This window comes from Zasmidium cellare (genome assembly GCF_010093935.1).
Source record: "Zasmidium cellare ATCC 36951 unplaced genomic scaffold M409scaffold_1, whole genome shotgun sequence".
Lineage (NCBI taxonomy): Eukaryota > Fungi > Ascomycota > Dothideomycetes > Mycosphaerellales > Mycosphaerellaceae > Zasmidium > Zasmidium cellare.
This window is the reverse complement of record NW_022986945.1, coordinates 1,064,953-1,089,955: the sequence shown is the minus strand read 5'-3', so window position 1 is coordinate 1,089,955 and position 25,003 is coordinate 1,064,953. Positions and strand designations below refer to the sequence as shown.

Sequence of the window (25,003 nt, the reverse complement as noted above, 5' to 3'; positions counted from 1 at the left end):
CTTGAAATAGTGAGCTTTCTTGCATATAATATATGACTCCATCATTGATCAATATCTTGCCTTTCCTGGGTATCTTCCGGCTCCTGTCGGCCTCGTTGCCCATGTACACCACAAACTCCCGCTACTCCGTTAATAGATCTCTACAGTTTTGAACCATCGTCGTCCTTCCTCGTGTCCTCAGCCGTCTTTGAGCCTTCCGCCGGAGTGAAGCTATCGACTCTCGGACCGCCGATGAACACATGACCCAGACCCTCCTTCTCCTCCTTAGCAGCCTTCGTCACGCTCGACTCGACCTTCTCCGACACACCCTTCGGTAAGTTCTCATTCCTCACCTTCTCCTCATGCCACTTGGACAGATTCAGCGTCTCGTCGACTTCCCTGGTCAACTTGTCCACCTCATCCTCAAGCGCCTCGTCTCTCGTCTTCTTTTCCGCTTCCTTCTGCTTGCCCAAATCAAAAGAAGCCTTCGGCGCCGTCTCCGCCCACAGAGCCTCGAGCTCATCCCGCCACCCCAGGGCATCGCAAAGCCTTCGCACCCCATCGTCACAGTCCCCAAGAACTAGAACGTCGTCCGGCCGTCCTCCCAGCCCACCCACCCGCTCCTTATTGAGCAAAATCCTCGGCGTACCGTCCTGCACCATCCCGGGCAAACTCGCAAACGGCTGCACAGTCAAACTCGTCCCAATCACAATCGCCAGATTCGACTCCGCAGGGAGGTCTCTCGCCCTGAAAAACTCCGCGGGAAGCTGCTCGCCGAAAAACACAATCTCCGGCTTCACCAGCCCTTGACAACTATGACACCTCGGAATCGTCTTCGCCTCGATGTGCGCCTTCATCTCCTCTTCGGTATAGGGCGCTCTGCACTCGATACAGCTCTGCCGCGCGAACGAGCCGTGCGCCTCGATGATTTTGTCGTCCGGGACGCCGGCTTCGCGCTCGAGACAGTCGATGTTTTGCGTGAAGAGTTTGAGGAGGAGGCCCTTGTCGTGGAGGAGTTTGACGAAGGAGTGCGTGATGGTTGGTCGGTATTTGCCCGGGTAGAGCTCGTGGGCTAATGTGTAGAACGGCTCAGGCTTCTCTCTGAAGTAGCTGATATCGAACACCGCCTCTGCGTAGGGGAGGTTCAGTCGCGCGAGGTTTGCGTAGAGGCCTGTCTCTGGGGACCGGAAATCTGGGATTCCGGCTGAGGTGCTGATGCCCGCGCCGGTCATGACTACGATCTTGTCTGCGGCGCCGGACTTGATGTAGTCGGCCACGGCCTCGATTGTGCGGTTTGTGAGAGTAGCAGGTGGGACGGAGTCGTCAACGACGGAGCTCTCTTCGTTGCCCATGTTGAAGAACTGGCCGATGGGGTGACGGTTGCGGCCGGGTTTGTGGGAGCCCTTTTGGCTGCGGTGGGGTTTGTGTTTGCGACCTATGGTGGCGAGGAGGGAGTGGAGGAAGTTGATTTTGATGGTGGTGGTGTGGTGTGATGTCGGGGGTCCTATGGAGTGTAACCAAGCTGGGTCCTGTGTTTCAGGTGTGGATTGATTGCCAGTGAGACAGGTAGTGTCTTGGTAGGGCGATCGCAAACAGAGACAAGTATTGGTATGCGGCCACAATTCAGCCCTTTCGGAGCAAGTTGCCGAAGAGTGTCGTCCAGGAATAGACTCTTAGTCACGGTCGTTCAAAGATTGGCTGAAATGTCCAGATTTCCGTAAGTCGCAAGTAGAAAAGGAGTGGGTCACGAAATGCCAGCACAGTGTGCAGTTGTTTCGAGCTCGTCCAAAAATCTTGCCGTGGCTCCAGTCTGGACTGGAGCTCTGACACTGACGTCACACACTTCGTTCCCCCGCCACTTCCAACATTCACTTACCGCTGATCGCACGTGGATGATTTAAGCTTAAGATAGTCCCGCCTGTGCACGTTTTCGATCGACAACTAGACTGTTCACTACACTCCTACTCCTACGGGATTCCCACTTCTAAACTCAACAACCATGACATCCCAAACAGGCACCGGCTTCCTCAAGTTCAACAGGTACGCCCCGTCCCCTTTTGCACTCGTCCACCCTCTCTAAGGATAAGGACTCAAGCCTTCCCCCAAGACTCCACCTCACCGCCGACGACGACGACTTCGACCCCACCCTCCTCGCCCACTTCCACTCCGAAGGCTACGACGTAACCTACCTCCCCCTGGGCGCCGGCGGAAAACCCTACCGCAACGAACTCGCCCACCTCGCCGACGACCTCGAACTCGGCGAGTCCTACGCCATCGTCGCCTTCGGCCACGCCGCGGCCGAGTGTCTGGACTTCCACATCAAGCCGCAGCCGAAACTCGCCGCGCTCGTCGCGTACTACCCCTCGTCCATCCCGAACCCCAAGACGAAGTACCCGCCGCATTTGGAGGTCTTGTGCCATATCGCCGGCACGCAGGGGTTCGCGCCGGCGTTTCCGAGTTTTACGTATCGGGGCGCGGAGCCTGGGTTTGCGGAGCATGATTTGGAGACGTTTGATAAGGTGGCGGCGGGGTTGGCGTGGAGTCGGACGTTGGGGTTGGTGAGGAAGGGGTTTAAGTTGGTGGGGGAGATTGATCTGGTGCCGGTGAGGGAGAGGCATACGGCGAGTGTCTATGCGAGGAGAGATGCGGAGGGGGCGTTGAGTGGGATGACGGAGGATGCGTATGTGAATAATGTGGCGACGATGACGGGTGGTATTGGCCAGAGGGAGTTGTTGTCTTTCTACAGAGACTACTTCATCCCGCAGAATCCGCCTTCGCTCAACATGAAGCTCGTCAGTCGGACGGCGGGCGTCGACAGAGTGGTCGACGAGTTCATCGTCTCGTTCAAACACACACAGGTCGTGGACTGGATTCTTCCCGGTGTCCAGCCGACCAACAAGCAAGTGCACGTCGCAGTCGTGAGCATCGTCTGCGTGCGTGGCGGGAAACTCTGTCATGAGCACGTGTACTGGGATCAAGCGTCGGTGTTGGTGCAGGTTGGCTTGCTGGATCCAAAGTTGGTCCCGGAGTCGTTCAAGAAACAGGGACTTAAGCGCTTGCCGGTTTATGGGAGCGAGACGGCGAGCAAGATACTGGATGAGGAAATCCAGCCTAGCAACGCGCTCATTGCTAGTTGGAACGACAAGGCATCGGGAAAGGGGAAGCAGCTCCCAAACAGACCCAAGCCGGCCGCCAACGGAGGGCAGGCTAGTGATACGTGAACAGCAGCTCAGCCGACAAAGTGGCAAGTCGGGAGACGATACTCCGGCACGACCCAGTACGGACGCCGAATACCATCCCATGACTTGGCAAGGTCTGGAACTTGAAGCGTCGTCCAGTCGACATCCAAGCCGGCATCGAAAAGGTCCAGTTCGACGACCTGACAAAATGTTAGCGACGATCGATCAACTAATGTGTAATGATGGACGCCTACCTTGGTGTAGACGTCGTAGCAGACCTGTCGATCAGCCCCAAGGCCGTTGTAGAAGCCGAATTTACCGCTGCTATCAAGCAGTGCAATGACATGCTCGGTGAAGAGCTCCTTCAGATCCTTGTAATCTTCAGCATACGTGTCGTAGTAGATGGCATCCAGTACAACTCCCTGCTCGACCAGCTTAGGTAGCACGTCCTGCCACCTGCCTTCATGGACAGTCACATTGGGCTTGTCGTACCAGCCGGTCTCGCGCATATGCTGCATGACTTCCGGGTGTGCTTCGATGATGTGGTGCATCTCAGGGTCGTTTTCGAGGAACATTCTGTCGACGATACCCATGCCATGGCCGATGTTCATGGTGCGAAGACTTTTCTTTGGGCAGAGCTGGTCTGCAGATGCCTTCATAATCTCCGTCTCCCAGTCCATCATCACGGCGTTCTTGTCAGAATCAAGGAGGCGGCCTTCAGAGTATGTCAACTTTGAGCGGAGGTAATCTTCGCTGTTGACGTTCGGGTTGGCAAGTCCCGACTCAGCAGTCTTCTCCTCGCCAGTGTCGTCGGTCTGGGCGATTTGCGGAACGCTCGAGTCGGTTCCATTTAGTGCGCCTTCAGCGGCATCATCGACTTTGTATGAGGGGTTCGGCGTGGGCTCGAAACCCTCGACGTGTGGTACTCCATTGCTCGTGCCATTCGAGGTTGGCTTGTTGCCAGTAGGTCCACTAGGCATAGGGTCGAAGCCGACTATCGCCTCATCATCGTGGCCATCTTCTTCCTCCTCATCGTTGTCACCCAGCGGCTCGTATTCGTCCAGCCTCCCGAATAGCAGTTCTGCCCGCACACCGGCAGAAACGATCGCATCATACACCCTCTTCAAGCCCAGACGCAATGCGATACAGCCTGGCGTCTCGTCATTGTTGTCGAGCTCATTCCAGATTGCACCGTTCTCGAAAAGTAGGTTCACAGTGGCCAGTGCGGAGTCTTCGGACAGAGCGTTGCTATGAACAGCGTCGCCCTCTGCGTTGACATCTTCGGTGAGGTCGGAGTCAGGCTCGCACGAGGCAATGGCAGCGTGCAGGGGCGAGAAACCCGTCTCCGGATCCTGGATGCGTGCAGTGCCGCCTTTGCGAAAGAGGAGATTGAGAGCTTCGAGGTCGTGGTTGGTGGCTGCGAGAAGAATTTCGTCGTTGGTGGTGTCGGTGTCGATGGCCATTGCGGGGTCCGATTGTGCCAGAGCTGCTGCAGCGGCTGCCATGACTGCGGTTCAATCGTGTGAAGAAGTGTGACAGTCTTTGCAGCAGGTGGGCGGAGAGAAGACAGCAATATGGAGGCCGTGTTGGAGGTGGAACTTTTTTTGAACACACAAAAGAAGGAAGTGCGGGTGCGGGGCCGAAGAAAAGGCTCGAGGAAGGCGCTACGGTAGCGCCCTCCTCAGGCCTTCGACCCTGCGTTTCATCGTCAGCATACACGTTTCAGCAGCTCGATACTTGGAAGTCTTCCCAGTTGCTGCGTCCGCGATTCGTGGACTGTCGATGCGGTTGCCGACGATTGCGTGTCTATATAGAGACAAGACATTTGATATCAGAACTCTCAAAATACACTCCATCCCATATTTCCAACTCCAGTCCATTCACTCACAATGCCAAGGCCATGCCGTCATTGGCCAGCGCGTCTTCCTCAGCGCCTCAAACTGGCGAGCATCGCGCAATGGGGAATATGACGTTGGCCTCCCTGCGCCGCGCCTTGCATGTGATGTATTGAAAACGCTGCATGTATACCACTCCTCACATCTGTGCATTCCATCTCCACCTGCCGCATCTCTCCGCTCTCCAAACTCTGGTCCAGCTGCAGGAACGACTGGACAATCCTTGACACTGCGCGCATATCAAATGCCATGAGCGACACCACCGCATCCCACAACGACCGCCCGCCTATACGCACCTACGATACCCTCGATGCCGCCCAGTTGACGGGCTCTCTCAGCCGTGATAGAATAGCTGCGCTCCGCCCCGATAACTCATCCGAAAATGCCAACGGACATACACGGTCAGCGAAGCCGCCTGTTGGCCAAGACTTCCATAATGCTGGCGTCGGATCCTCGGAGGTGTCAGCTACCGCGAACACACCAGACGACTCGGATGAGGCCATTGAAAACTATGACGATCTCGAAATCGACCCGGACACCCTCATCGTCAACTCGAGAAAGAGCATGGATGACAGCTATCGCCCGAGTGGCAGCATGAACGGGGGAGAAAAGCTGGATGGCCGACGAGAGTCTGAGCCTTCGTCAGCGCCTGGTCGTCACAGGAAGAGGAATAGTATTCAAATTCGCTTGGAGAAGACCGACAAGAAGGGACGCTACATCTTGACTGCCGACGATCCCGAGATCAAAGACATCTTGCAGAAGGGCATCGCGAAGGAAGAGGCAGAGGCCGCTGGCAAGAAGCCTCGCATCCGGTTCAGAGATCTGGTCTTCACGCGACAGTTCACTACGTTCGATCGCCAGAATCCTGCCAGTGCTGAGAGCCCTTTCTTTGGCTTCTTCACGCTGTTCTGGATATGCATGCTCCTCATCTTCTTCCAACTGGCGATGCGCAACTATCGCGATTATGGCAGCATTCTGGGGAGAAACCAAGTCATGAGAATGATGTTCAGTCGAGATGTGGTGGTGCTGGGTCTGACTGATGGTGTCATGTGCGCTGCGACGTTCGAGGGCGTGCTCTTTCAAAAGCTGATCAGACATGGCTATATCAACTGGGCGAAATCAGGCTGGATCATTCAAAACATCTGGCAGACAGCATATCTCGGATCGGTGATAGGATGGGCATACTTCAGGGAGTGGCCTTGGACGCATACCATCTTTGCCGTGTTGCACGGACTAGTGTTTCTGATGAAGCAGCACAGCTACGCATTCTACAACGGCTACCTATCTGGCGTCTACCGCCGAAGAGCGTTGTTGCAACGGAAGCTTGAACAACTGGAGACTATCGATCCCATAAACTCGGCTCCCAACAGCCCATCCAGCCCTCGAGGGTCATTCCAGGCAGACGCCCTGACTACGGGAGCAGACCTCAACGATACAGGTCTATCGAAGCGTCGCCCCTCAATGGGTATTCGCACTTCTACCAACTTCACCAAAGAAAAGTCCCGCGTGGCCGACGTCGCCGCAGCCATCGAATCCGGCTCCTCAATCGACACCGACCAAATGGCCACCTTCTCCAGCATCATCCACACCGAAATCACCGAACTCACCAAAGAACTCCAAGGCAAATCCTCCTCCCCCTCAAAAGCCTACCCCAACAACCTCACCTTCTCCAACTTCGCCGACTACATCTGCCTCCCGACCCTCGTCTACGAACTCGAATACCCGCGCCAAGAAAAGACCAACTGGTGGTACGTCCTCGAGAAAACCGCCGCGACCTTCGGCGTCCTCTGCGTCATGCAAGTCGTCTCGCAAGGCTACATCTACCCGCTCGTGGCCAAAACCATGCGCATGAAAGAGCAAGGCATGACGCTCGAGCAGCGCTGGGAGGAATTCCCCTTCATCGTCTCAGACCTGCTCTTCCCGATGCTCATCGAGCAACTGCTCACCTGGTACCTGATCTGGGAATGCATCCTGAATGTCCTCGCCGAGGTGACGCGCTTCGCCGACCGCGGCTTCTACGGCGACTGGTGGAACAGCATCACCTGGGACCAGTACGCGCGCGACTGGAACCGTCCCGTGCACAACTTCCTGCTCCGCCACGTCTACCACTCCACCATCTCCACCTTCCACCTCAGCAAGACGGCCGCGACGTTTGTGACGTTTCTGCTGAGCGCGCTGGTGCACGAGATGTGCATGGCGTTGATCTTCAAGAAGGTCCGCGGGTATCTGTTTTGGTTGCAGTTGACGCAGATGCCGTTGGTGATGTTTTCGCGGAGTAAGTTGATGAAGGGGCGGGTGGTGTTGGGGAATACCATGTTTTGGATGGGGTTGTTTATTGGGCCGAGTTTGTTGACGAGTTTGTATTTGGTTGTATAGATGGAATGAGAAAGTGTATTGATGTGTGTTGGATTAGATGTAGTTTAGTAGTAGGTGGGCTGTATGATGAGAGAAGGGTTTCGAGAAAAGCTCTGTTGAGTGCTGTACCACCATAAACTTTTCACCTCATCTATTCTTTTACAATATGTCTCTATCAATCAAACGTAATCTTAGTCGCCGTCTTCGCATCAGACGTGTCCTTGAAGAACGCGCCGTAGGCATCATGGCCCTTCTTCTTGACTGTCGTTCCAAACTTCATCAGCTCCTCTGGCACAGGCTGATCAGCTTTCTTGAGAACATTGATCAAAGCGCCCGCGAGACCTTTCTCGTTCTGAGTGAAAAATGTGATGGCTCGGCCGTCTTGGCCAGCTCGACCGGTTCTAGAAGTAGACTTAGTATGTGAACATTTGGCTGTGGCTGGGTGAGTTTGCATACCTTCCAATACGATGAACATAGTCTTCCACAGTCAGGGGGAAGGTGACGTTGATCACAACCTTCACGGCTGGGATATCCAGTCCTCGAGCAGCGACATCTGTAGCTACGAGACACGGCACCTCGCCGTTCTTGAACGCTTCCAGACTCTCCATGCGTTTTTGCTGGCTAAGATCGCCGTGGATGCCGGCTACTGGGAAGCCTCTCCGTCGGATGGATTCTTCAACACGCGTGGCTTCCTTCTTGTATAGACAGAAGACGAGGATGCGATCCTTCTTGTTTTTGCCGGATTGGTACTGTCTGAGGACGTCGAAGAGACGGGACTGCTTCTGCATCTCTTCGATGACTTCGACTTCCTGCACGATTCTAGTGTTGGCGCGAAGTTCGCCGGATGCGTTGTCGCCGATGGTGATCCTGACTGGGTTTCGCAGGAACTCGGAAGCCAGCTTGCGGACGGATTCGGGCCATGTTGCGGTGAACATGAGGGTTTGTCTGTCCTTGCCGTCTGCGGCTGCTGTGATGATCTTCCTGATGTCTTGCTCGAATCCAGTGTCGAGCATGCGGTCTGCTTCGTCGAGGACGAGGTATTTTGTGTTTGAGAGATCGATGGTGCCGTCGCCGATGAAGTCGTTCAATCTTCCGGGTGTGGCTACCACGATGTGTGCACCTTTGAGAGCTTGTCGCTGATCGTCCTTGCTCATACCACCGTAAACGCACGTTGCTTTGAGACCCTTGGGTTTGGCGAGCTTGGTCATTTGCTCCTGGATCTGCAGAGCCAGTTCTCTCGTAGGGCTGACAATGCACACTTGAATGCGCTTGACGTCCTTCTTCAAACGGTTTATGCAAGGTACACCGAACGCGAAGGTCTTTCCCGATCCAGTCTCCGCGACACCGATCATGTCCCTGCCGTTCAGTAGGTATGGCCACGAAGCGGCTTGGATGGGCGTAGGGGTGCTGAAGCCTGAGAAGTATGCTTTTCGCGTCTCCTTGTCAAAGGGTAGGCTGTCGAACGAAAGCACTGGACCAAGAGCTTCCTTCAGCGGATCTTCCACCGCGATTTGCTTTTCCTTGTAGTATGCATCTCCTTCTGCCTTGCTCACGCCGGTCACTGTCTTTCCGTTGTTCTTCGACACATCCACATCTTCCTCTTCAGTCGCGGCACCGTTCGCTTTGGCAGCCTTCTTGGCGGCCTTCTCAGCCCTCTTGCGCGCCTTTTTCTCTGCTTTCGCAGCGGCGTCTTCGTCTTCCACGCCATCTGCAACATTCTCGGCCGCCTCTTCTGCTGAAGCAGCTTTTGCGGCCTCCTTCTTGGCACGCTTGAGCGCCTTCCTTTCCTCCTTCGACAGACTATCCGATCTCACTGTCGCATCGACCTCAGCAGGTGTAGTCGAGGGAGACTCGGTCGCGCCATTCTCAACAAGCTTTGCCTTCTTCTCCTTCTTTTCCTTCTTGTCCTTCTTGACTTTTTGCTTCTTGCTGCTGAGTTCTGTCACCTCTGAGGCAGCCTCAGCCTCGTCTCTCGATCTTTTGCCCATCTTGGTGGTTAGTGTCTGGGGAAGACTTGAGCCTCGAACTTTTCGAGATTTCTCAAAATAAAAAAGTGGGTCTCGCTTGATCTCAAACCGAGGCACTGGCAGATCTTCCGCACCTCACCTCTCCAACTTGGAACGGGCAAAACATGCAAAGAGTGTCACCAAGTGCCTGGACTCTCAAATCTTGCGTTGATTTGCTGCGCTTGACCTCGTTTGCAGATGGAGGTCAGCATTGAGGCTCCCTCGTATTACGAAAGAACGTTGGGCAACGCCACAGTTGCTTGGACATGCCGCGAGGACGGACGATCAACCTTCTGGCGGCCAAGTCGATGCTCTCTTCAGTCTTCTGATGTTCGAGGAAGAAGATAGCAGATATCTGAAAGCATACCATGGATCCCGATCGCCCATCTGAGCCGCCAATGCAGTCTGGCAATCATGTCACCTACGCAGACGATCAGGATGGTCCTCCGGCATCCAAGAGGCCCAGATCTTCGATGTCCAAGTCGATCCCGAGTCGCACAATCACTCAGGACTTCGTGGCGAGCGATAACTCACAAGATGCTTGGAACTCTGACCCGTTGGATTACCCAAGGCGACGCGCAACAATCGCCTGCGAAGTATGTCGGTCCCGGAAATCAAGATGTAATGGAGCCAGGCCGAAATGCAAGTTGTGCACAGAATTGAATGCAGAATGCGTCTACCGAGAGCCTGGTGTCAAGCTGGATGCCGGGGACAAGCTCATTCTTGAACGTTTGGCGCATATCGAAGGCCTGTTACAGTCGAATCTGCTGGAGTCTGGGCACCCTCCCGCAGCTCGTTTCGATCCTACTTCACCGGCGACGAGCCACACTGCATCCGATGCGGATATTCATTCAAAGCGGTTGAGCGCCTCTGTGAGCTCGGTGCCTATGAGCGGAATGGGAATATCGATGGCAACCAACATCTCCACCATGCCCAAAGCACACACCACGCCTGCGTTACATCTCCTTCAATGGCCTGTTATCCGCGACCTGGTCTCAAAACCCTGCGATCCCTCAGTCCTCCTTCAACTGGAAATGACACGAGCACCTTTGGATATTCAGCATCCCTATACGCTGGATCTGGGCGAAGGCGTGCAAGCATATGCTCGTGCGTTCTTCGACAAGGTCAACGTTTGGTACGCATGTGTGAGCCCGCATTCGTGGCATGACTATTTCAGGACTGCTTCGAATTTGTCGTTTCGATCAGGAGCTGAGAGCTGCGTGGTTCTCCTCGTTTTGGCGCTAGGACAAGCAGCGTACGACGGTCATAGCATCTCCCGCTTGCGTGAAGGTCAGCCAGTACCAGGTATGGACTACTTCAGTGCAGCGTGGACATTATTGCCCAGTCTCATGGTTCGCAACGATATCATCTCAGCGCAGTGTCACATCCTCGCAGCAGCGTATCTGCTCTACATCGTTCGTCCTCTGGAAGCGTGGAACATGCTCTGCAACGCTTCGATGTAAGATCAAAACAATCATTTACCACGCTTGTGATGGCGATACTGACTTGAATCTTCAGGAAACTCCAACTCAACCTCTCCTCCCCGACCACAATTCCCCCACCCCTCAAAGAACTCAGCGAAAGAATCTACTGGAACACCCTAATGATCGAATCCGACCTCCTCGCCGAACTCGACCTCCCCCACTCCGGCATCGTCTCCTTCGAAGAATCCATGCGCCTCCCCCGCAGCTTCCCCACCACCATAACCACCCCGAACGACCCCTCCTCACCCTCCTCCCCACCCCCAGGCCCCGACGACATCTGGTACTTCCTCGCGGAAATCGCCCTCCGCCGCCTCCTCAACCGCGTCTCCCACACCCTCTACTCGCACAAACGCCACCCCCTCACAACCCTCGACCCCATCGTCTCCGAACTCGACTACCAACTAACCCAATGGTACGAAAACCTCCCTGCTCCCATCCGCTTTCCCCGCGACCGCCTCCCGGCGCAAAACCCCATCCAAACCGTCCTCCGCCTGCGCTACTTCGCCTGCCGCACCATCATCTTCCGGCCCTACATCCAAGCGGTGCTCCAGGACGAACACCTCGCGACCACCGAGCCCGCCGTGCAGGCCGCGTGTGGGAAGTGTCTGGATGCGTGTGTGAGGCAGGTCGAGAACCTCGCGGCGCATCGCGAGGGGCATTTGCCGTATCTGTGGCAGGGCGTGTTGTCGATTACGAGTCAGACGCTGTTGCTCATGGGGGCGACGCTGGCGCCGGTGTTGGCCGGGTTGCTCCCTCCGAAGCAGCGGCTGGATGCCGTTTTCAAGGAGGTGATTGTCGAGGTCGAGGGCTTGGAGCATTTGGCGCCGAGTTTGAGGCTTTGTGGGGAGATTATTCGGGAGGCGGAGGAGAGGAGGAGGGTGTTGCTGCAGCGGCCGAGATGAATCGATAGACGAAGCGTACGATGTGGTGTGTGCTGGCATGGTATATTACATTCCACGTGAAACATCTACATGCTACGAAGTGCAAGAGGTCTTCTGAGTCTCATCCTCGCATAAAGCATGACCGCAATCACAACGACCTTGGAGCTATTTTCCGCCCGCACGCTCGTCCCTCTCGACCAGAAGAACGCCAAACTCACAAATCACGAACATCATTCATGCACTAGACAAACAAGCTCTCATCGCTCAGCTTGTACTGCTTGATGATGTCTGCCAGCTTCCTCGCCTCGCGCGAATAGTCGAGGGGATTGGCGTACTGTACTTGATAGCGGACCCTGGAGTACATCTGTCAGTAAGAGAAGGAGAAAAGATTAGGGTAAACACACCTCTGCTGGTCCTGGAAGGTGTCCATCTTCGCCTTGCACCGCCAAATCATAGTCTTGCAAGTCGCATCGCCAAAAGCATCGTTGACGCTCTTCTCATCGCCGCCCTCCTTCATGGCCATAATCTCATTCGCCGGCACGCCCATGATCTTCTCCGCAGCTTCGTTGAAGCAGCTCAGCCACAGCTGGCCGGTGTGGTCGCTCACGTTTACCGACATGATATATCGGTACAACGGTGCGGGATAGCTCTTCTCGCATTTCTCACAACGCCACTGGCCATCCGTATCCTCGTTGACCTTCTTGTTGCAGGGAGGATCTAGCTTTGGGCAGGCTGGGTATGCAAAGTTCTCTGACTTGATGTAGACGACTGTAGCCTTGATGCTGAACCAGTCGGTCTCGGCTGACATGCCTAGCTGTTCGTCGAGGACGGATTTGATCGTCTTGGTCTCGTTCTTGCCACCAGAGGTTGCGCCGGCAGTGGCCATGGTGTTGGCGTGGGAAGCGAACTGTTCGGTGCGACCACTGCCGTCGTACCAGCCCTTGAGTTTGTATGCCTCCTCGATGTCCGGGTTGACATTCATGCTGCCACTTGAGAGAAGAGAAAGGGATCGACCACCAAAGTCAGAGACCTTGACACCCTTGAACGCTACGATCGACTCCGGTTGAGCGTCAAAGCTCTCTGCAGTCTTGCCCCAGATGGTGAGACGGACACTGTAGCCGGTGTCGTCCACGAGCGTGAGTTCACGCTTGCTGTACGGCTTGGAGGTAGTCTTGGAGACGATCTCAGAGACCTCACCCACGTCCTGCAGAACGCCAATCATGTCCGTAGTTGAGTCCTTCTCGATATTCTGGAGCGCGGCAATAGTGGTGAAGTTATAACGCACTTGCGGAACTCCGTCATTGTCTTCGGCCTTCTCAACTTGTGTGTCCTTCTCAAATGTGAGCTCGTAGTCGTTGTTCAGGTTGGAGAACTGCTTCTTGGCGAGCTGGACTCTGCACGGGCTGGAAATGTAGTAGACGTTGCCTTCTTGCAGGACTTCGTACCATTGGTCGACCGCATCGTTGAACATGGTGGCACGAATCTCGCCAGAGTCATCGAGGAAGTTGGCACTGAACAGCTTGCCCTCTCCGTTCTTGTTGTGCCAAGTCTTGATATCGCCTTTTGAAGTGCATCGCGCTTTGATGGTCCACTTGTGAGTATATGGAGAGATCGCTTCGATGGGTGTGATGTTGGCCTGCATGCCGCTGTTCGAAGCACCGTTCGGTCGTGATGGCAAAGCTCTCTGCTGCTGTTGTTGCTGAGGCTTGTTGCCGTAGAAGTTGTTTCCTGCGATGTTTCCAGGCTGTGGCTTCACGTCTTGCTGGGCTTCTGGCTTTGGGCTTTCGAGCGCCACCGGCTGACCAAGCTTGTCCGGCTCTCCATACTCTTCCAATACGTCCAGCTCGACGATGATCAGGATGTGCTTGTCTTTGACGAAGTTTGCGGTGTATTGGGTGAGGCGGCAAATGCTACCCTTCTTCAGGCGGTTCTCGTTGATGAGGTAGTTTGATTCTGTGACATGGTCAGGACTTGCCAATAAGCCTCGCTTCTTCACAATACTTACGCTGTGCAATCATGCCCTGGATGAAGTTGACGGTATCGTTGAAGACCACTCGCCATCGCTCTGTCCCATTTTGCCCTTGAGCCATGGGCTTGATCTGAACGCACTGCAGGATGGGGCTGTCGACATGTTGGCCCCCAGTGATGCTACGCAGAGCGCCGTGACTGATGGCGTTGAAGGGGTCTCCCATGTTGTCGTCGCTGCTGTCGGGTGTGAGGATGGAAGGACTGCTCGGCGGCGATCGTGGGGCTGTTGTTTGCTGTGGACGGGACGCGCTTTCCACGCGTCGTAAAGTGGTGGTCACTAGCGTGCCACGGGCCGACGCTTCCGAAGTCATTTTTCACGTGACTTCTCCACAGGCGAACAAGACTTCTTTCACTTTTCTGCTGCTGGAGTACCTTCGAATCAACATATAAAGAAATCAATGTCACTCACACTACCAGCACGAGGTTTGTTAATAAAGTCGTAGCGGGCCATGCACTGCAATGTGGTGGCAGATATGAGTTGATTCGATGACAATGAGTCTTCCGCCATCTGCTGCCTTGACAGCTCCGTCTTGCAGGCTCCGAGCCTATGAACGTCAAGGGGCCGTGGAGAACATCGCCTCCTTCTTGCTACCAACCTCCTTAAGCCTTGAACCTCTCACATCCCCTCTTCACGAATCTGAACGGCACTTTTCCTTTCCTCATCTGCAGCGTGATAATCGTCATCATCCCATTCTCAAGCAAGTCCTTCGCCCTCTCATTTGCCTTATTCCACGCCTCCTGCCTCAGTTCCGGAGTCGCAGTTTTGAACTCCTCATCCGAGAGATACTCGCTGACATCAAGCTCCACGGTCCACGTCTTGAAGACGATGGCAAGAACAGCGAGGATTTCCACCTGGGCGAACCTGCGCCCGAGACACGATCGATACCCTTCGCTGAATGGTACATAAGATCCCTTTGGAGGGCGGAAGGGTGAGGCTGCAGTATCGGGTCGCTTGTCAGGACCGTCAAAGTCGAGGCCTTCCTCTTCCTCATAGGTGTTGGCTTCTGAGTTGGAGTTCTCCTTCGATGGGTCGAGCAACCAGCGTTCGGGTCTGAAATCCACGAGGTCCTCCTCTGAAGTGTGAGACCAGTATTTCGGGTTGCGGTGCGTTGCAGCTGTGGCAAGGGTAACATAGCACGAGCCTGGAACGGTGATATTCCGTCCCTCATAAATCAAACCCTGCGGTTGATCCTTGGGCGTCGTCTTGGGAATCCCAATGACCGGAGGAAGGATCCTCAACTGTTCATTCATCACGGCTCCGCCCATGCTGCCGAACAGGCGAGGCATATCCCTGTCGTAGTCCCACTCAGTTGCTGGTTTGTCGCCCAGAATCGAATCCAAGTCCTCCTGCAATCGTTTCTGCGATTTCATGTGCATGGCCAGGAAGAGCATCGAGAAATGAATGGTGTTAGCAGCTGTCTCGTGTCCAGCCAGGATGAACACAAACGCATTGCCCAAGATCTCGTCGTCTGTCAGCAGCTGCGAGCCCCCTTTCTCTGCATCTGTGTCGTTGAGAGATTCTTCCGTCATACCAGCTCCCTTGACGAGAGCTCCCATCAGATCCATACCGTCTCTACTCGCACCACTCTTGACCTCGGCACGCTTGTCGTTGTACATCTCTCGCATGTACTGGCCCCACTCACAGAACGATTGATACGCAACCTTATGCATTTTGAGCGGCGAATACTTCAGTATCCACTGGGGTGTCAAGATCATAATGATTAGGTTGTGAAGAAGCGTCTCCAATGCTCCCTTGTAGGACATCTTGTGTCCTGATGGGATCTCCGTGTCGCTCTTCTCGTGCGGCCAGAACAAGCCCACGCCGAACCCAGCTCGACTGATGACATGCAAAGACAGCCTCATAGCTTCTGTAGCAACGCTCCAGACTGGACTGCTAACTTCAGCATCCTTTGTAGTCCATCCTGCCATCATGCTCTCAGCCTGACGGAGTGACTCCTTCCAAACCAGAACATTGTTCTTTTCCGTGAAGGGTGGGCTGGTGATCTTGCGGTGATGGCGCCAGTTGGCACCTTCAGTGGATACGACATTCTTGCCATACACGTCGATGCCCTTGTACATCCAGACTGGCTTTGGGAAGTCGTTTCTCCTGGCAGTAATCTGGCTGATGACATCGGCATCAGCTACATAGAGCGTATTGGCACCAGGCGCTACGATGATCAAGACATCGCTGTTGTACTTCTTGAATATTTCATGCTTTTGGTTCCAGAGAAACTCGGGAACGAGGAGTCTGCGTTGATAGGTTAGCTTCGCGGACTTGTGGTACGGGACTGATCTTCGCCACTCACTCGATGTATTCCTCCGTCCACGAACGAGGCAGTATCTCGATGAAAGGCATCCATAGCCGATGGGTGATCAACCATACCGTATTGAACGTGTACACTGGCGTGCACACATACGGTATACCGCTCTTCTTGGCAGCCGCCAGATTGACCTGGAAGCAGCGGTACGTGTGTACCACATAAGCGACCGCAATGGCCACAATGGCCAACGTGAGATATGGCACCATGTTGGTCAGTCAGACCGCTCCAGACGTGTACTTCTCCAAGGCTGTGGCCCTCGGCCAGGGCAATAAGACGGTAAAGTCGGCTGCCCGATACGAATGAAGTACGGAGATCTGGATACCAGATGCCGGGGCCGAATCCTGTGATCGAGGGTGATTTTGGTGGGAGATACACTTCGGTGGCCGGGTGGAGGTCGGCGAGGCGAGGTCGAAGATCAGCCCCTTGACATCCCAAAGAGGCGTTTGCGATAATCCTGAAGCCTCCGATTCAGGGTTCAGTGCGGTTGAGATTCAAGAAAGTCCCAAGGCGATTTTCGAGGGGGATCCCAACGGTGGCTGGAATTTGAGGAAGACGACGTGAAGGCGGTAAAGAAGTCTTGCGCGAGGGAAACAGACGTTTAAGGCCACCACCTGCCTTTGTAATCTTGTGCTGGAATACAGATGAAGTCAAGAAGGAGATTCGTACAGCGTATGGAAAGCGTCAATCGGCCTCGAAAAGAACTTAGAAGGCAATCCATGACGGAACCATCCAATGGCGGACGAGCAAACACTAAGCATGCAGTGAAACGGATGCTCGAACCTCCGCTCGGGTGCCTGCCGAGCAGGAATTTCGATCCCACATCCAGACCCTACGTTGGAATCGGAGGCCATGGTTGCAGCGAGAAGAGGAGCGGTGTTGATGGTTTAAAGAATGCTCGACGATAACGCAACGGTCAGACGCACTTTCCGAATCGACGTTGCGGACAGGGGTCGTTCGAATAGCCAGACTATAAGCGAGACCAATTTAATGAGGTTCAAGCAAAGCGATACGTGGATTTGATGCACATTGAAAGGGCACCCACGGACGCCAAGTTGCCTAGGCAGGGCCGCAGGACATTGGTTCGTTCAGGGTTCGGCAGCAGCTCAGCGTCACCGAACCGGAGCATCTTGCCAGGCGTGCAAGCGAAGTCGAGCATCTGCTTCCTTCGTGCTTTGATGAAGTGATGTGCTGCCGACTGCCGGATCTTCGGTTGGGCATGTATTTGAATTGTCCTTCTTTTGGGGTGCGGTACGCACTGTTGTTCGACCTCCTTCGTGTGCAGGAGACTGTGGATTTCGTCTGGGAGGCGGTGCCGTCTGGCATCAATCGACCCTTCTTCTGCTACCCGACCTTGACTCTCATCACGTCGTCGACCACTCGGTGCTGGTACACCCAAGAGTGACGTGTGGTCACTCTCATCCACCTCGCTTGCGCAGATCCCTAGGGGTGGCAGCAGCAGATCCGTGGTGCGCACCCTCACAGGCTCAAACCGCAGCCATCATCTCACACCCCCCACCGGCCTGCGCACCCTCGAGACGATGAAACTCGCTCGCTACCACGCCAGGTGCAAGCCGAGCATGCTTCGCCATCCCGCCGCACGCACGATGGGTGGCTGCGCCTGCTAACCGATCTCACTACTCGCAATGGACCATCCTGGTTAAAGCTTGTCCTGCTGCTGCTGCTCTGCCGCTCGCTTGCGCGCGCCCTGGCCTCGCTTGGAGCAGAGCCAGCACGCCCGGCGATGATGGAGGGATGGAGGGAGGATTCGACGCCCGCCGACTCGACAATTGCCGCGCGACGTCAGGCCATGACTTGCTTGTCTGCGCTGCCTTGCGTCTTGCCGGCCCTGTCGCATACTGCTCGAGCCTATCACCGCTCCGAGGTGCTGCTCCCTCCAGCAGCTTGCGTCGCAGGCACCCGAGAATAAAGCATATAGACGAGCATGTCCGCCCTCCGCGGCTCCATGCCTGTCTGTCTGGCGACAATCAATCATCGTCAACCAAGCACTCCCTCTCCCGGCGGTGGAGCGAGCGGCCTTTTCATGCGGCAATCGTTTGGGGTTTGCGCCTGTTCGGCCCGGTATATGTAGGTCAGTCGAAGGGTCATGTCGCTTTGCCAGGATGATTTGACTTGTCTCTGTCTCTTAATTTATATCTCTTAGCGCGTGCGCGGCCTGCCCTGCTCTGCTCTGACTATTTCTCTTCTACTTCGTCACTTGTCTTCTTGGTTGTTAGTCTTTACTCTTTCTAATCCTCAATGCCTTCCCTTCTCGTCGAAGAGCAACAATTCAAGACTGAGCCTGTCTCAAAGCAAGATCCACAACAGCAACTTCCTCAACCACACATCAACGATCAAGTCAACAAGCAAGAACAACCACCCACAACAACCAACACAATGGCCTCCACCACCGCCCTCAACCCTAACAACATCCCTCCCATCAACACCAACCAACAACAACCCCTCTTCTACGAAACCTTCCTAGAATCCATATCCAACGACATCGTCCAATACCTATCCAAACGAAATGAAACTCCCAGCAGCGGCAAACCTCCTTCCAGCAACAATCTCACTCCTACTCCTAACGGCAACCACCACGCCCGCAAACGCAGCTCTACAAGCCGACCTGACAAGCCTCAAGGAATCGATCGCAAGCGCCACAAACACACTGATCGAGTTTCGAAATGAGACGACGCACGCGGTCAACACGGCGGGCATGATCCAGAGTGTCGGATGGCAGGTCGGGGCGGTTTTGGCGGGGGTGGGGTGTGGAGGTGTAAGTCGGAAATGCGGTGGTTGTTTTGGGATAGGGTTGCTGATTTGATGTTAATTGATCCAGTCCAACAAATCCCCCTCCCTCAACGGGCGTAACCTCACCACCACCTCCGAAATCGAGAAGCCTTACACTGATGTACGTCCCCATCCCCCTTCCCCTCCCCACCAACCCCCAACCAACTAACCTCCCCTCCCAACAGTACATCACCTCCCTCACCCCCCTCTCCAAAGCCCTCACAACCCGAGGCCAACACCACACACCCCAAACCGAGTCCCCGCTCCCCGTAATCCAACAAATCCAATCCCTCACCCGCGCCCTCTACACCCTGGGGAAATGACTCTACAACAGACGAATCATCTCCTCGGCCGCGGCGATTGAGACCTGGAAGGCGGAGGGGGACTTGTTGCAGGCGACTAGTGAGTGGGAGGGGGAGGTGGATGGCGAGAGCGGTGGAAATGAAGGGGTGGTGGGGAGTGGGGAGAGAGGGGGGAAGAGGTTGAGGAGGGAGAGTTGTGGGGCTTTGGGACGGTGAATGAATGTGTTGGTTGGTTAGTTGATAGAGATGGGGAGGAGGGGAGGAAGTGAAGAACGAAGAAAGATTTCTTATATCCTTCTCATAAACAAAATCCCTATAATCTATCTACCCTTCTCCCTCTTCCTTCCTTCACATCCATCTCATCCATCTACATGAACAAATAGCACACACCTCTCTCTCTGTCTTTAGTCTATCGATCTAACGTTCCCTCCCATCCATCCATCTAAATCCAAAAAACAATCGGGAGGGGGTGGGGATATCATCGCCGCATCTCGAAAAAGCATCAGAAAAAGTATGCAACATGAAGCAAACAGGCAAACAAACAAACAAAGTAGCTTTAACAAAAAACAAGCGAAGGCCCCTTTTCCTCTCTCTCTTTCTCTCTTTCCCTCTTTCTGTCTCTTTTGGTTCGGCTGCCGTAAGAGATCCGCTTCCATACAGCCGTCGAATGAACACACACAAACATCAAAAATCGTCAAACTTCTTCTCTTTGTACTAATCCAACAAACGAAGAAACCCTCGCTAGAGTTCCTTTTTCTCCTTCCTTGCGACCACTGTGGCAGGGTCAGTCGCAGAATTGTCAAGATCCACTTCTTCTTCAAAAAACAAACATAAAAAGATCCCCCTCAGCCGTTCGTTGTTGGTAGTCGATTTTTCGTTTCACACAATCCTCGTTGGTCCCCCATAAATGGCAGGTGTGATCGAAGAAAAAGATATCCAGGGTCGTGGTCGTCTGTCGTGGTCATCGGGAATTGCTCTCCGAAAAGCCTTCATGCTCGTTTGGCGATGTTGCAGCAGTTCGTGTCCAGCGTCTAAGCGAGCACCCACTCCGTCCCACGCTTGACAAACTTCTCCATCAACGCATTCAAATCGCCCAACACGAACCGACACACGTAGAAGCCAAAGAACTCGGCTGCGTGCCGAATGCTAAGCTCGAGGCCAACGTGCGTCGGCGACGAGTGCTTCAGCCCCGGATCCTCGACCTGGCGCGCTATCTGATCTGTAGAGAGGCAAAGGTAATTAGCTCTAATGATCCTTGGTGGGAGAAACATGAACAGCTCGCTTGGGGGCCGCAATTCTGACGTGCAGGAGATATGCACGCTTCTCGTACGCGAGGACAGGGGTTGTGAAGTGATCGGCTTCGAAGCGAGAAACACCTTTGAACAAGCGGTCTGATGGTGACGTTGCAAGATGTGCTGGTTGTGGTTGGGGATGGTGTCGGGGTGAGGATTAGTGGGATGATGACTTACCGAGTATTTGCACGCCGTCGAATAGCCGGGCCAGGGAACCCATGTACTCCTTGTTCGGACCATCAAACACCAGATTTCGCGCCTCTTTCTTGTTGCCTCGACGTTCGACGGGCACAAAGCTGGTCATGGGGACCGAAGGCATCGAGTGCTGCTCCTTGTCCGCGGGTCTCGAAGATGCCTGTGATGATGATCCCGATGAGAGTGGAGTTCCTGAGCTCTTGTTCCGTAGCTTACGCCATGAGGTGAGGTAGCTCTTGCCAGAGTTGCTCTTCGCCGCCTTGTCGGCCGGCGCACCATCGGGTCCATGTGCATTGCCCATGGCCGTCGCCACGGTGGCTGCCGACGCGTCTTTGAACATGCCATTGACCCCATGCACGCCCACATCGCTACCAAGCTTCTTTGCAAGGACAGCCTGGACTCGCTCCATCACCTCTTCAAAGCTTTGTAGTTCGTCCGCGACCGCATCGGCGTCATACGTATCGACACCTGCAAGGCGACCAAGCGCAGCGGTCAGCAAGTCACAGTTGGCGACCTTGTCCTCAACCAGCTTCAGCTTGACGCCTCGTGTCTGCCATGACTCGCGAGGGACGAAGAGTTTGGTAGTGAGGAAACCGCCTCGTGGGTGTGTGATGGTCTGTGATAGAGCACGCATAAGCCAGAACGGCCGCAATAGGTAGGACTCTGGACAGGGTTCCAGGCCGGTCGGTAACGGTGATAGGTTGGGTGACCGTGGCGAGGTTGGCGGCACAGAAGCAGACAACGACGTGTCGAAGAGGTAGATACCGCCGCCAGCCTGCTGACTCTCGAACGAGGATTGCCCAAGCGACGGTACATTCGCGCGCTGCGACGTTAGCGGGTTCGGGTTGCGTCTTGAGGCAAAGCTCATGAAAGTCGAGCTCATGGGTGTCACAAGGGACGGACCAGATTCCGGATCAGGTGATGCAAGCAGGACAGTGTGCTCGGCATGGTCTCGTAAGCTCACCGAAGACTTGTTCTTCCTGAACAGTGTCGGTCTCGACGTGTTCTGCTCCGACGGCACCTCCTCGTAACTCGGCCTGTAGTCCAACGTCTGCTGCTCGTTCGAACCGGTCATCTCGTCCAGAGCCTGGTGGAACTCCAACGAGGGCGGCGATTGCAAGATGTTGTCATGGGTGGCATCCGACTGCGTAGGCTCCAACATCTCGCCAATCTTCTCCCCCTTCTCGGATGTAGTCTCATGCTGGTCTTCCTCATCTTCGAGGAACGGGCTGGCCGTGTGATGGAACGTCGAAGCACGTTTGCGAGCCGCAGGCTGCGGTGACGTCTCAATCTTGAGCTGCTTGGAATTTAGTCCAGAAAGTCTTCCACTGCGCACAGAAGTGTGGTTGTTACCCGCACTAGGTGGCCGAGGAAGCGCTCCGCTTGGAGGTGCAGTGGGAGGAGGCAGCGCCGTGCTTTCGCCACGTATTCGTGAGAAAGAGCCTGCGCCAGACGGTTTTGATAATCGACTTGATAACCCATCCTCCGCAACGGTCGACAGAGACGTCGCAGCTGTGGCGCGATCGGACAACGAAGAACTCTGCCATGTGCTTCTCGAGTAGCCACTAGAATCAGACTGGCGCGGCAGCGCCGACTTGGTTTTAAGGTCGAAGTTGAAGGTTTGCCCGTAGTCATGCGCAATCTCGTCCAGAATCCGCTCTTCTTCCTCGTCATCAGGATCGAGGTCAAGCACGCTCGTTGAGTTAAACTCTCCCGGCAGAATCTCATTGATCTCCGATGCGGGAATTTGTACAGACTCATTCTGTACGCGTCGCAACGCGGTCAAGCGCTTTCTTCGTGCCTCTAAATCAGGCTCAAGACCTTCGTCATAGGCGGCTTCTACAGCTGCATCGAAGGCCGCATCGAAATCTGGATCCGTCTCGTTGCTCGCGTCACGAATGTGCTTTCGTCGATTTCCCTGCTGATCGTGGAAGTCATCCGAGTCAGAGCACGAATCCCCTGACTCGTCGATGGTATCCAACCACGAAGTCGAATCCTTACTGTCAGCCCGATCCCTCGACCGATCTGATTCGCTGCTCCTGATTCTGTCAATCTCCCTTTGCCACGATTCTTCTACTTGTGGTTGCAGTTTGGGTGAACGAGGCTTCCTCGGCGAAAGCGGTCGCGGGACATATTCAGAGTGTTCTGGAGGAGGTAGGTGAACGGATGTTCTTCTTGGAGGCTGGTGTGGCTCGCGGTCTTCGACTTGCGCTCCTGCTACAGTCTGCTGTTCATCGTCGTGACTCGTATCAAAACTGCCTGAGCTGGCCACGGCTTCCATCGTCCTTTGGAAAAAGCTGTCCCGGTCGTTACGCGGATAAGACAGTCGGGGAATGTCAGATGTGCTGCGTGTGGTGGTGTATTCCATGGGCGATACATCCAGTTGAACGCCGCCTGCTGGACTCAACATTTGCGGGCTCTTCAACGACAGGCTATCCTCACTCATCGGCCTCGCAGGAAGGCCTTTCTCTTCAGATGTTGTAGGTCGTTCTTGAACGAGTATTCGCAGCTCCTCCATCCGATTGCTGTATGTCACTCGAATGGCGTCCAATTTCCGTTTATCGTCTTCGCCAGATGTGCGGTCCATGACCTGCGTCAACAAATCACACGCATCGCTGTATGCCTCCAATGCGCCGTCATAATTCTGAGCGTTGTCCAACAGTACTGCAGTGTTCGCTTTTTGCAGCGCTTTCGAGAGCATGGTCTTTTTATCCTTTTCTGTTCGCTCTCTTGTTCGCGGTCGTCTGTGGCTGTTTCCTTCATCTTGACCCTTTGATCTTCGCTCGCGCTCTGCATATGACGAAGACCCGGCCTGCTTTATTGTCTCCTGGCTTTCTGAGCCAGCGGCTGTGCTTGTATTTGTGACCTGCATTGGCGCCGTGTGATTCCGCACCATCATTACTCGTTTAGTCTTCGCCATGCCGTAAGGTGCAAGCGCATCGTCGTGGTCGAAATAGTCGTTTTGGGAGTACGAGTACGTAGGCTGCGACAATGGGGTTTGGAGGGTCTGGGTGGTGGAAGGTGATTCGGTATCATTGGGATCCGTGAGGGCGGGAGTGGTATGTAGCGGGGGTAAGGCGGTTAGGGAGGTGGTGATGTCGGCTCGTGAGGTGGATGTCCGTCGACTGCGTTGCGGGCTGCCGGTAAGCGATCCAGAGTTGTTGGCTACATGTTTCCGATGGGGGCTCGCTCTCGGAGACGCATCCAGCGCATTGTGGGGCCTTGATCTGGGTGAAAATGACTGCCCTACGAGTGAAGACAGAACAGCACCGCTGCTGGAGCGGTTTCTCCGCGATTGACTGGCCAGACTGGAGGTTGTGGACTGGGACCAGCGGTTTACGGCGCCAATGCCTACGGAGTCGCTGGCCGAGTGCTCACTGGGATCGAGGGCGACGCTCTTCCTACGCTTGTGGTCATTGGACATGGGATCGCGGCCCAGGCGCAGTGGTATCAAGTTGGCATCGGCGGCCGGGCTCTGCGATCGAATGCGGGAGATGGAGCCCGGACGGTTGACGGTGACGACGCTGCCGGAGGAGAGCGAGGTGCTGCGGTGGCTCTGACGACGCTGGGGCAGAAAGGCGGCGGTGGTGGTGCTGGGGTCCAAGTCAAACGGGGCAGAGGGCGGCGGCGGCGGTGGTGGTGCTCCTGGTGCTGAAACGGCCGTGCCCGCCTGCATTGTCTCGGGATGGCGCTCACAACCACGATCCGCACGCTCCCTCTGGCGAGGGCCCCTCGACGACACACGACGCACCGAACAACCCTTTCACACGTCGTTGCCTCCTTCGCTCTCGACTCCGCCACTGCAGCCCTACAGAGTTCGCAGATTCATGCGGGTTGCCGATCGGCTGCGTGCACCGAATCGTGCGTGGGCGCTGGGACGCTGCAGTTGTGCCCGAAAGCGGTGGCGCCCGCTGGTGGTGGTGAGAGACTCGTGGGACGCAGCAGTGCTGGGCGTTGGCGGTGCCTGGTGGTGACACACGGATAGTTACAGGATTACAGCTCCACAGCCGCCGCGGTGCAACGATCGGACAGGCGAGTCGCGAAAGCTTGATTGTCCGTTTCGTGTCGTCTCAATGCGTCCTGTTCTGAGTTATTACTGCCCGATTGAGTCCGCGGCTGCGACAGCTCCCATGGAGGAAGCGTTTCGGGATGCGCGCTCGCGATATGGGCAACGAATATAGCTGCGGCCAGGACCAGCGCAGCGTTTCTTATCTGCCCTCCCTCGCTCCCTCGTGGGCAGACAACTCAATCTCCAGCGTGACCAGCACGAACCGTGAAGGCGAAGGCGATGGCGTCAAT

At 55.1% G+C, this 25,003-nt stretch overlaps 11 protein-coding genes across 11 annotated transcripts; 4 read left to right on the top strand and 7 right to left on the bottom strand.

Moving 5' to 3' along the window:
• Positions 1-140: 140 nt before the first annotated feature.
• Positions 141-1,331, bottom strand: M409DRAFT_48738 (uncharacterized protein; the record flags this gene model as incomplete). The annotated part of the gene is made up of 1 exon (XM_033811027.1): positions 141-1,331. The coding sequence occupies one exon, from the start codon at positions 1,329-1,331 to the stop codon at positions 141-143; it is 1,191 nt and encodes a 396-aa protein (XP_033674705.1).
• A 647-nt stretch (positions 1,332-1,978) lies between these two features.
• On the top strand, positions 1,979-3,200 carry M409DRAFT_62064 (uncharacterized protein; the record flags this gene model as incomplete). The annotated part of the gene is made up of 2 exons (XM_033815002.1): positions 1,979-2,019; positions 2,075-3,200. The coding sequence occupies 2 exons, from the start codon at positions 1,979-1,981 to the stop codon at positions 3,198-3,200; spliced, it is 1,167 nt and encodes a 388-aa protein (XP_033674704.1).
• An 8-nt stretch (positions 3,201-3,208) lies between these two features.
• M409DRAFT_16084 (uncharacterized protein) lies at positions 3,209-4,663 on the bottom strand (the record flags this gene model as incomplete). Its single annotated transcript, XM_033803486.1, has 2 exons — positions 3,209-3,358; positions 3,413-4,663. 2 exons carry the CDS (start codon positions 4,661-4,663, stop codon positions 3,209-3,211), a joined length of 1,401 nt encoding a protein of 466 aa, XP_033674703.1.
• Positions 4,664-5,302: 639 nt separating this feature from the next.
• M409DRAFT_62062 (uncharacterized protein) lies at positions 5,303-7,429 on the top strand (the record flags this gene model as incomplete). Its single annotated transcript, XM_033815001.1, has 2 exons — positions 5,303-5,470; positions 5,513-7,429. The coding sequence occupies 2 exons, from the start codon at positions 5,303-5,305 to the stop codon at positions 7,427-7,429; spliced, it is 2,085 nt and encodes a 694-aa protein (XP_033674702.1).
• Positions 7,430-7,583: 154 nt separating this feature from the next.
• On the bottom strand, positions 7,584-9,396 carry M409DRAFT_35272 (uncharacterized protein; the record flags this gene model as incomplete). The annotated part of the gene is made up of 3 exons (XM_033810366.1): positions 7,584-7,809; positions 7,865-9,135; positions 9,280-9,396. 3 exons carry the CDS (start codon positions 9,394-9,396, stop codon positions 7,584-7,586), a joined length of 1,614 nt encoding a protein of 537 aa, XP_033674701.1.
• A 416-nt stretch (positions 9,397-9,812) lies between these two features.
• On the top strand, positions 9,813-11,800 carry M409DRAFT_62060 (uncharacterized protein; the record flags this gene model as incomplete). Its single annotated transcript, XM_033815000.1, has 2 exons — positions 9,813-10,873; positions 10,933-11,800. The coding sequence occupies 2 exons, from the start codon at positions 9,813-9,815 to the stop codon at positions 11,798-11,800; spliced, it is 1,929 nt and encodes a 642-aa protein (XP_033674700.1).
• Positions 11,801-12,020: 220 nt separating this feature from the next.
• On the bottom strand, positions 12,021-13,971 carry M409DRAFT_16080 (uncharacterized protein; the record flags this gene model as incomplete). Its single annotated transcript, XM_033803485.1, has 3 exons — positions 12,021-12,132; positions 12,184-13,732; positions 13,785-13,971. 3 exons carry the CDS (start codon positions 13,969-13,971, stop codon positions 12,021-12,023), a joined length of 1,848 nt encoding a protein of 615 aa, XP_033674699.1.
• Positions 13,972-14,407: 436 nt separating this feature from the next.
• On the bottom strand, positions 14,408-16,334 carry M409DRAFT_48731 (uncharacterized protein; the record flags this gene model as incomplete). The annotated part of the gene is made up of 2 exons (XM_033811026.1): positions 14,408-16,055; positions 16,114-16,334. 2 exons carry the CDS (start codon positions 16,332-16,334, stop codon positions 14,408-14,410), a joined length of 1,869 nt encoding a protein of 622 aa, XP_033674698.1.
• Positions 16,335-17,122: 788 nt separating this feature from the next.
• M409DRAFT_48730 (uncharacterized protein) lies at positions 17,123-17,717 on the bottom strand (the record flags this gene model as incomplete). Its single annotated transcript, XM_033811025.1, has 2 exons — positions 17,123-17,568; positions 17,636-17,717. 2 exons carry the CDS (start codon positions 17,715-17,717, stop codon positions 17,123-17,125), a joined length of 528 nt encoding a protein of 175 aa, XP_033674697.1.
• Positions 17,718-18,652: 935 nt separating this feature from the next.
• On the top strand, positions 18,653-19,238 carry M409DRAFT_16078 (uncharacterized protein; the record flags this gene model as incomplete). Its single annotated transcript, XM_033803484.1, has 3 exons — positions 18,653-18,901; positions 18,965-19,036; positions 19,101-19,238. The coding sequence occupies 3 exons, from the start codon at positions 18,653-18,655 to the stop codon at positions 19,236-19,238; spliced, it is 459 nt and encodes a 152-aa protein (XP_033674696.1).
• A 1,010-nt stretch (positions 19,239-20,248) lies between these two features.
• M409DRAFT_48728 (uncharacterized protein) lies at positions 20,249-24,380 on the bottom strand (the record flags this gene model as incomplete). The annotated part of the gene is made up of 2 exons (XM_033811024.1): positions 20,249-20,436; positions 20,687-24,380. The coding sequence occupies 2 exons, from the start codon at positions 24,378-24,380 to the stop codon at positions 20,249-20,251; spliced, it is 3,882 nt and encodes a 1,293-aa protein (XP_033674695.1).
• Positions 24,381-25,003: the final 623 nt, after the last annotated feature.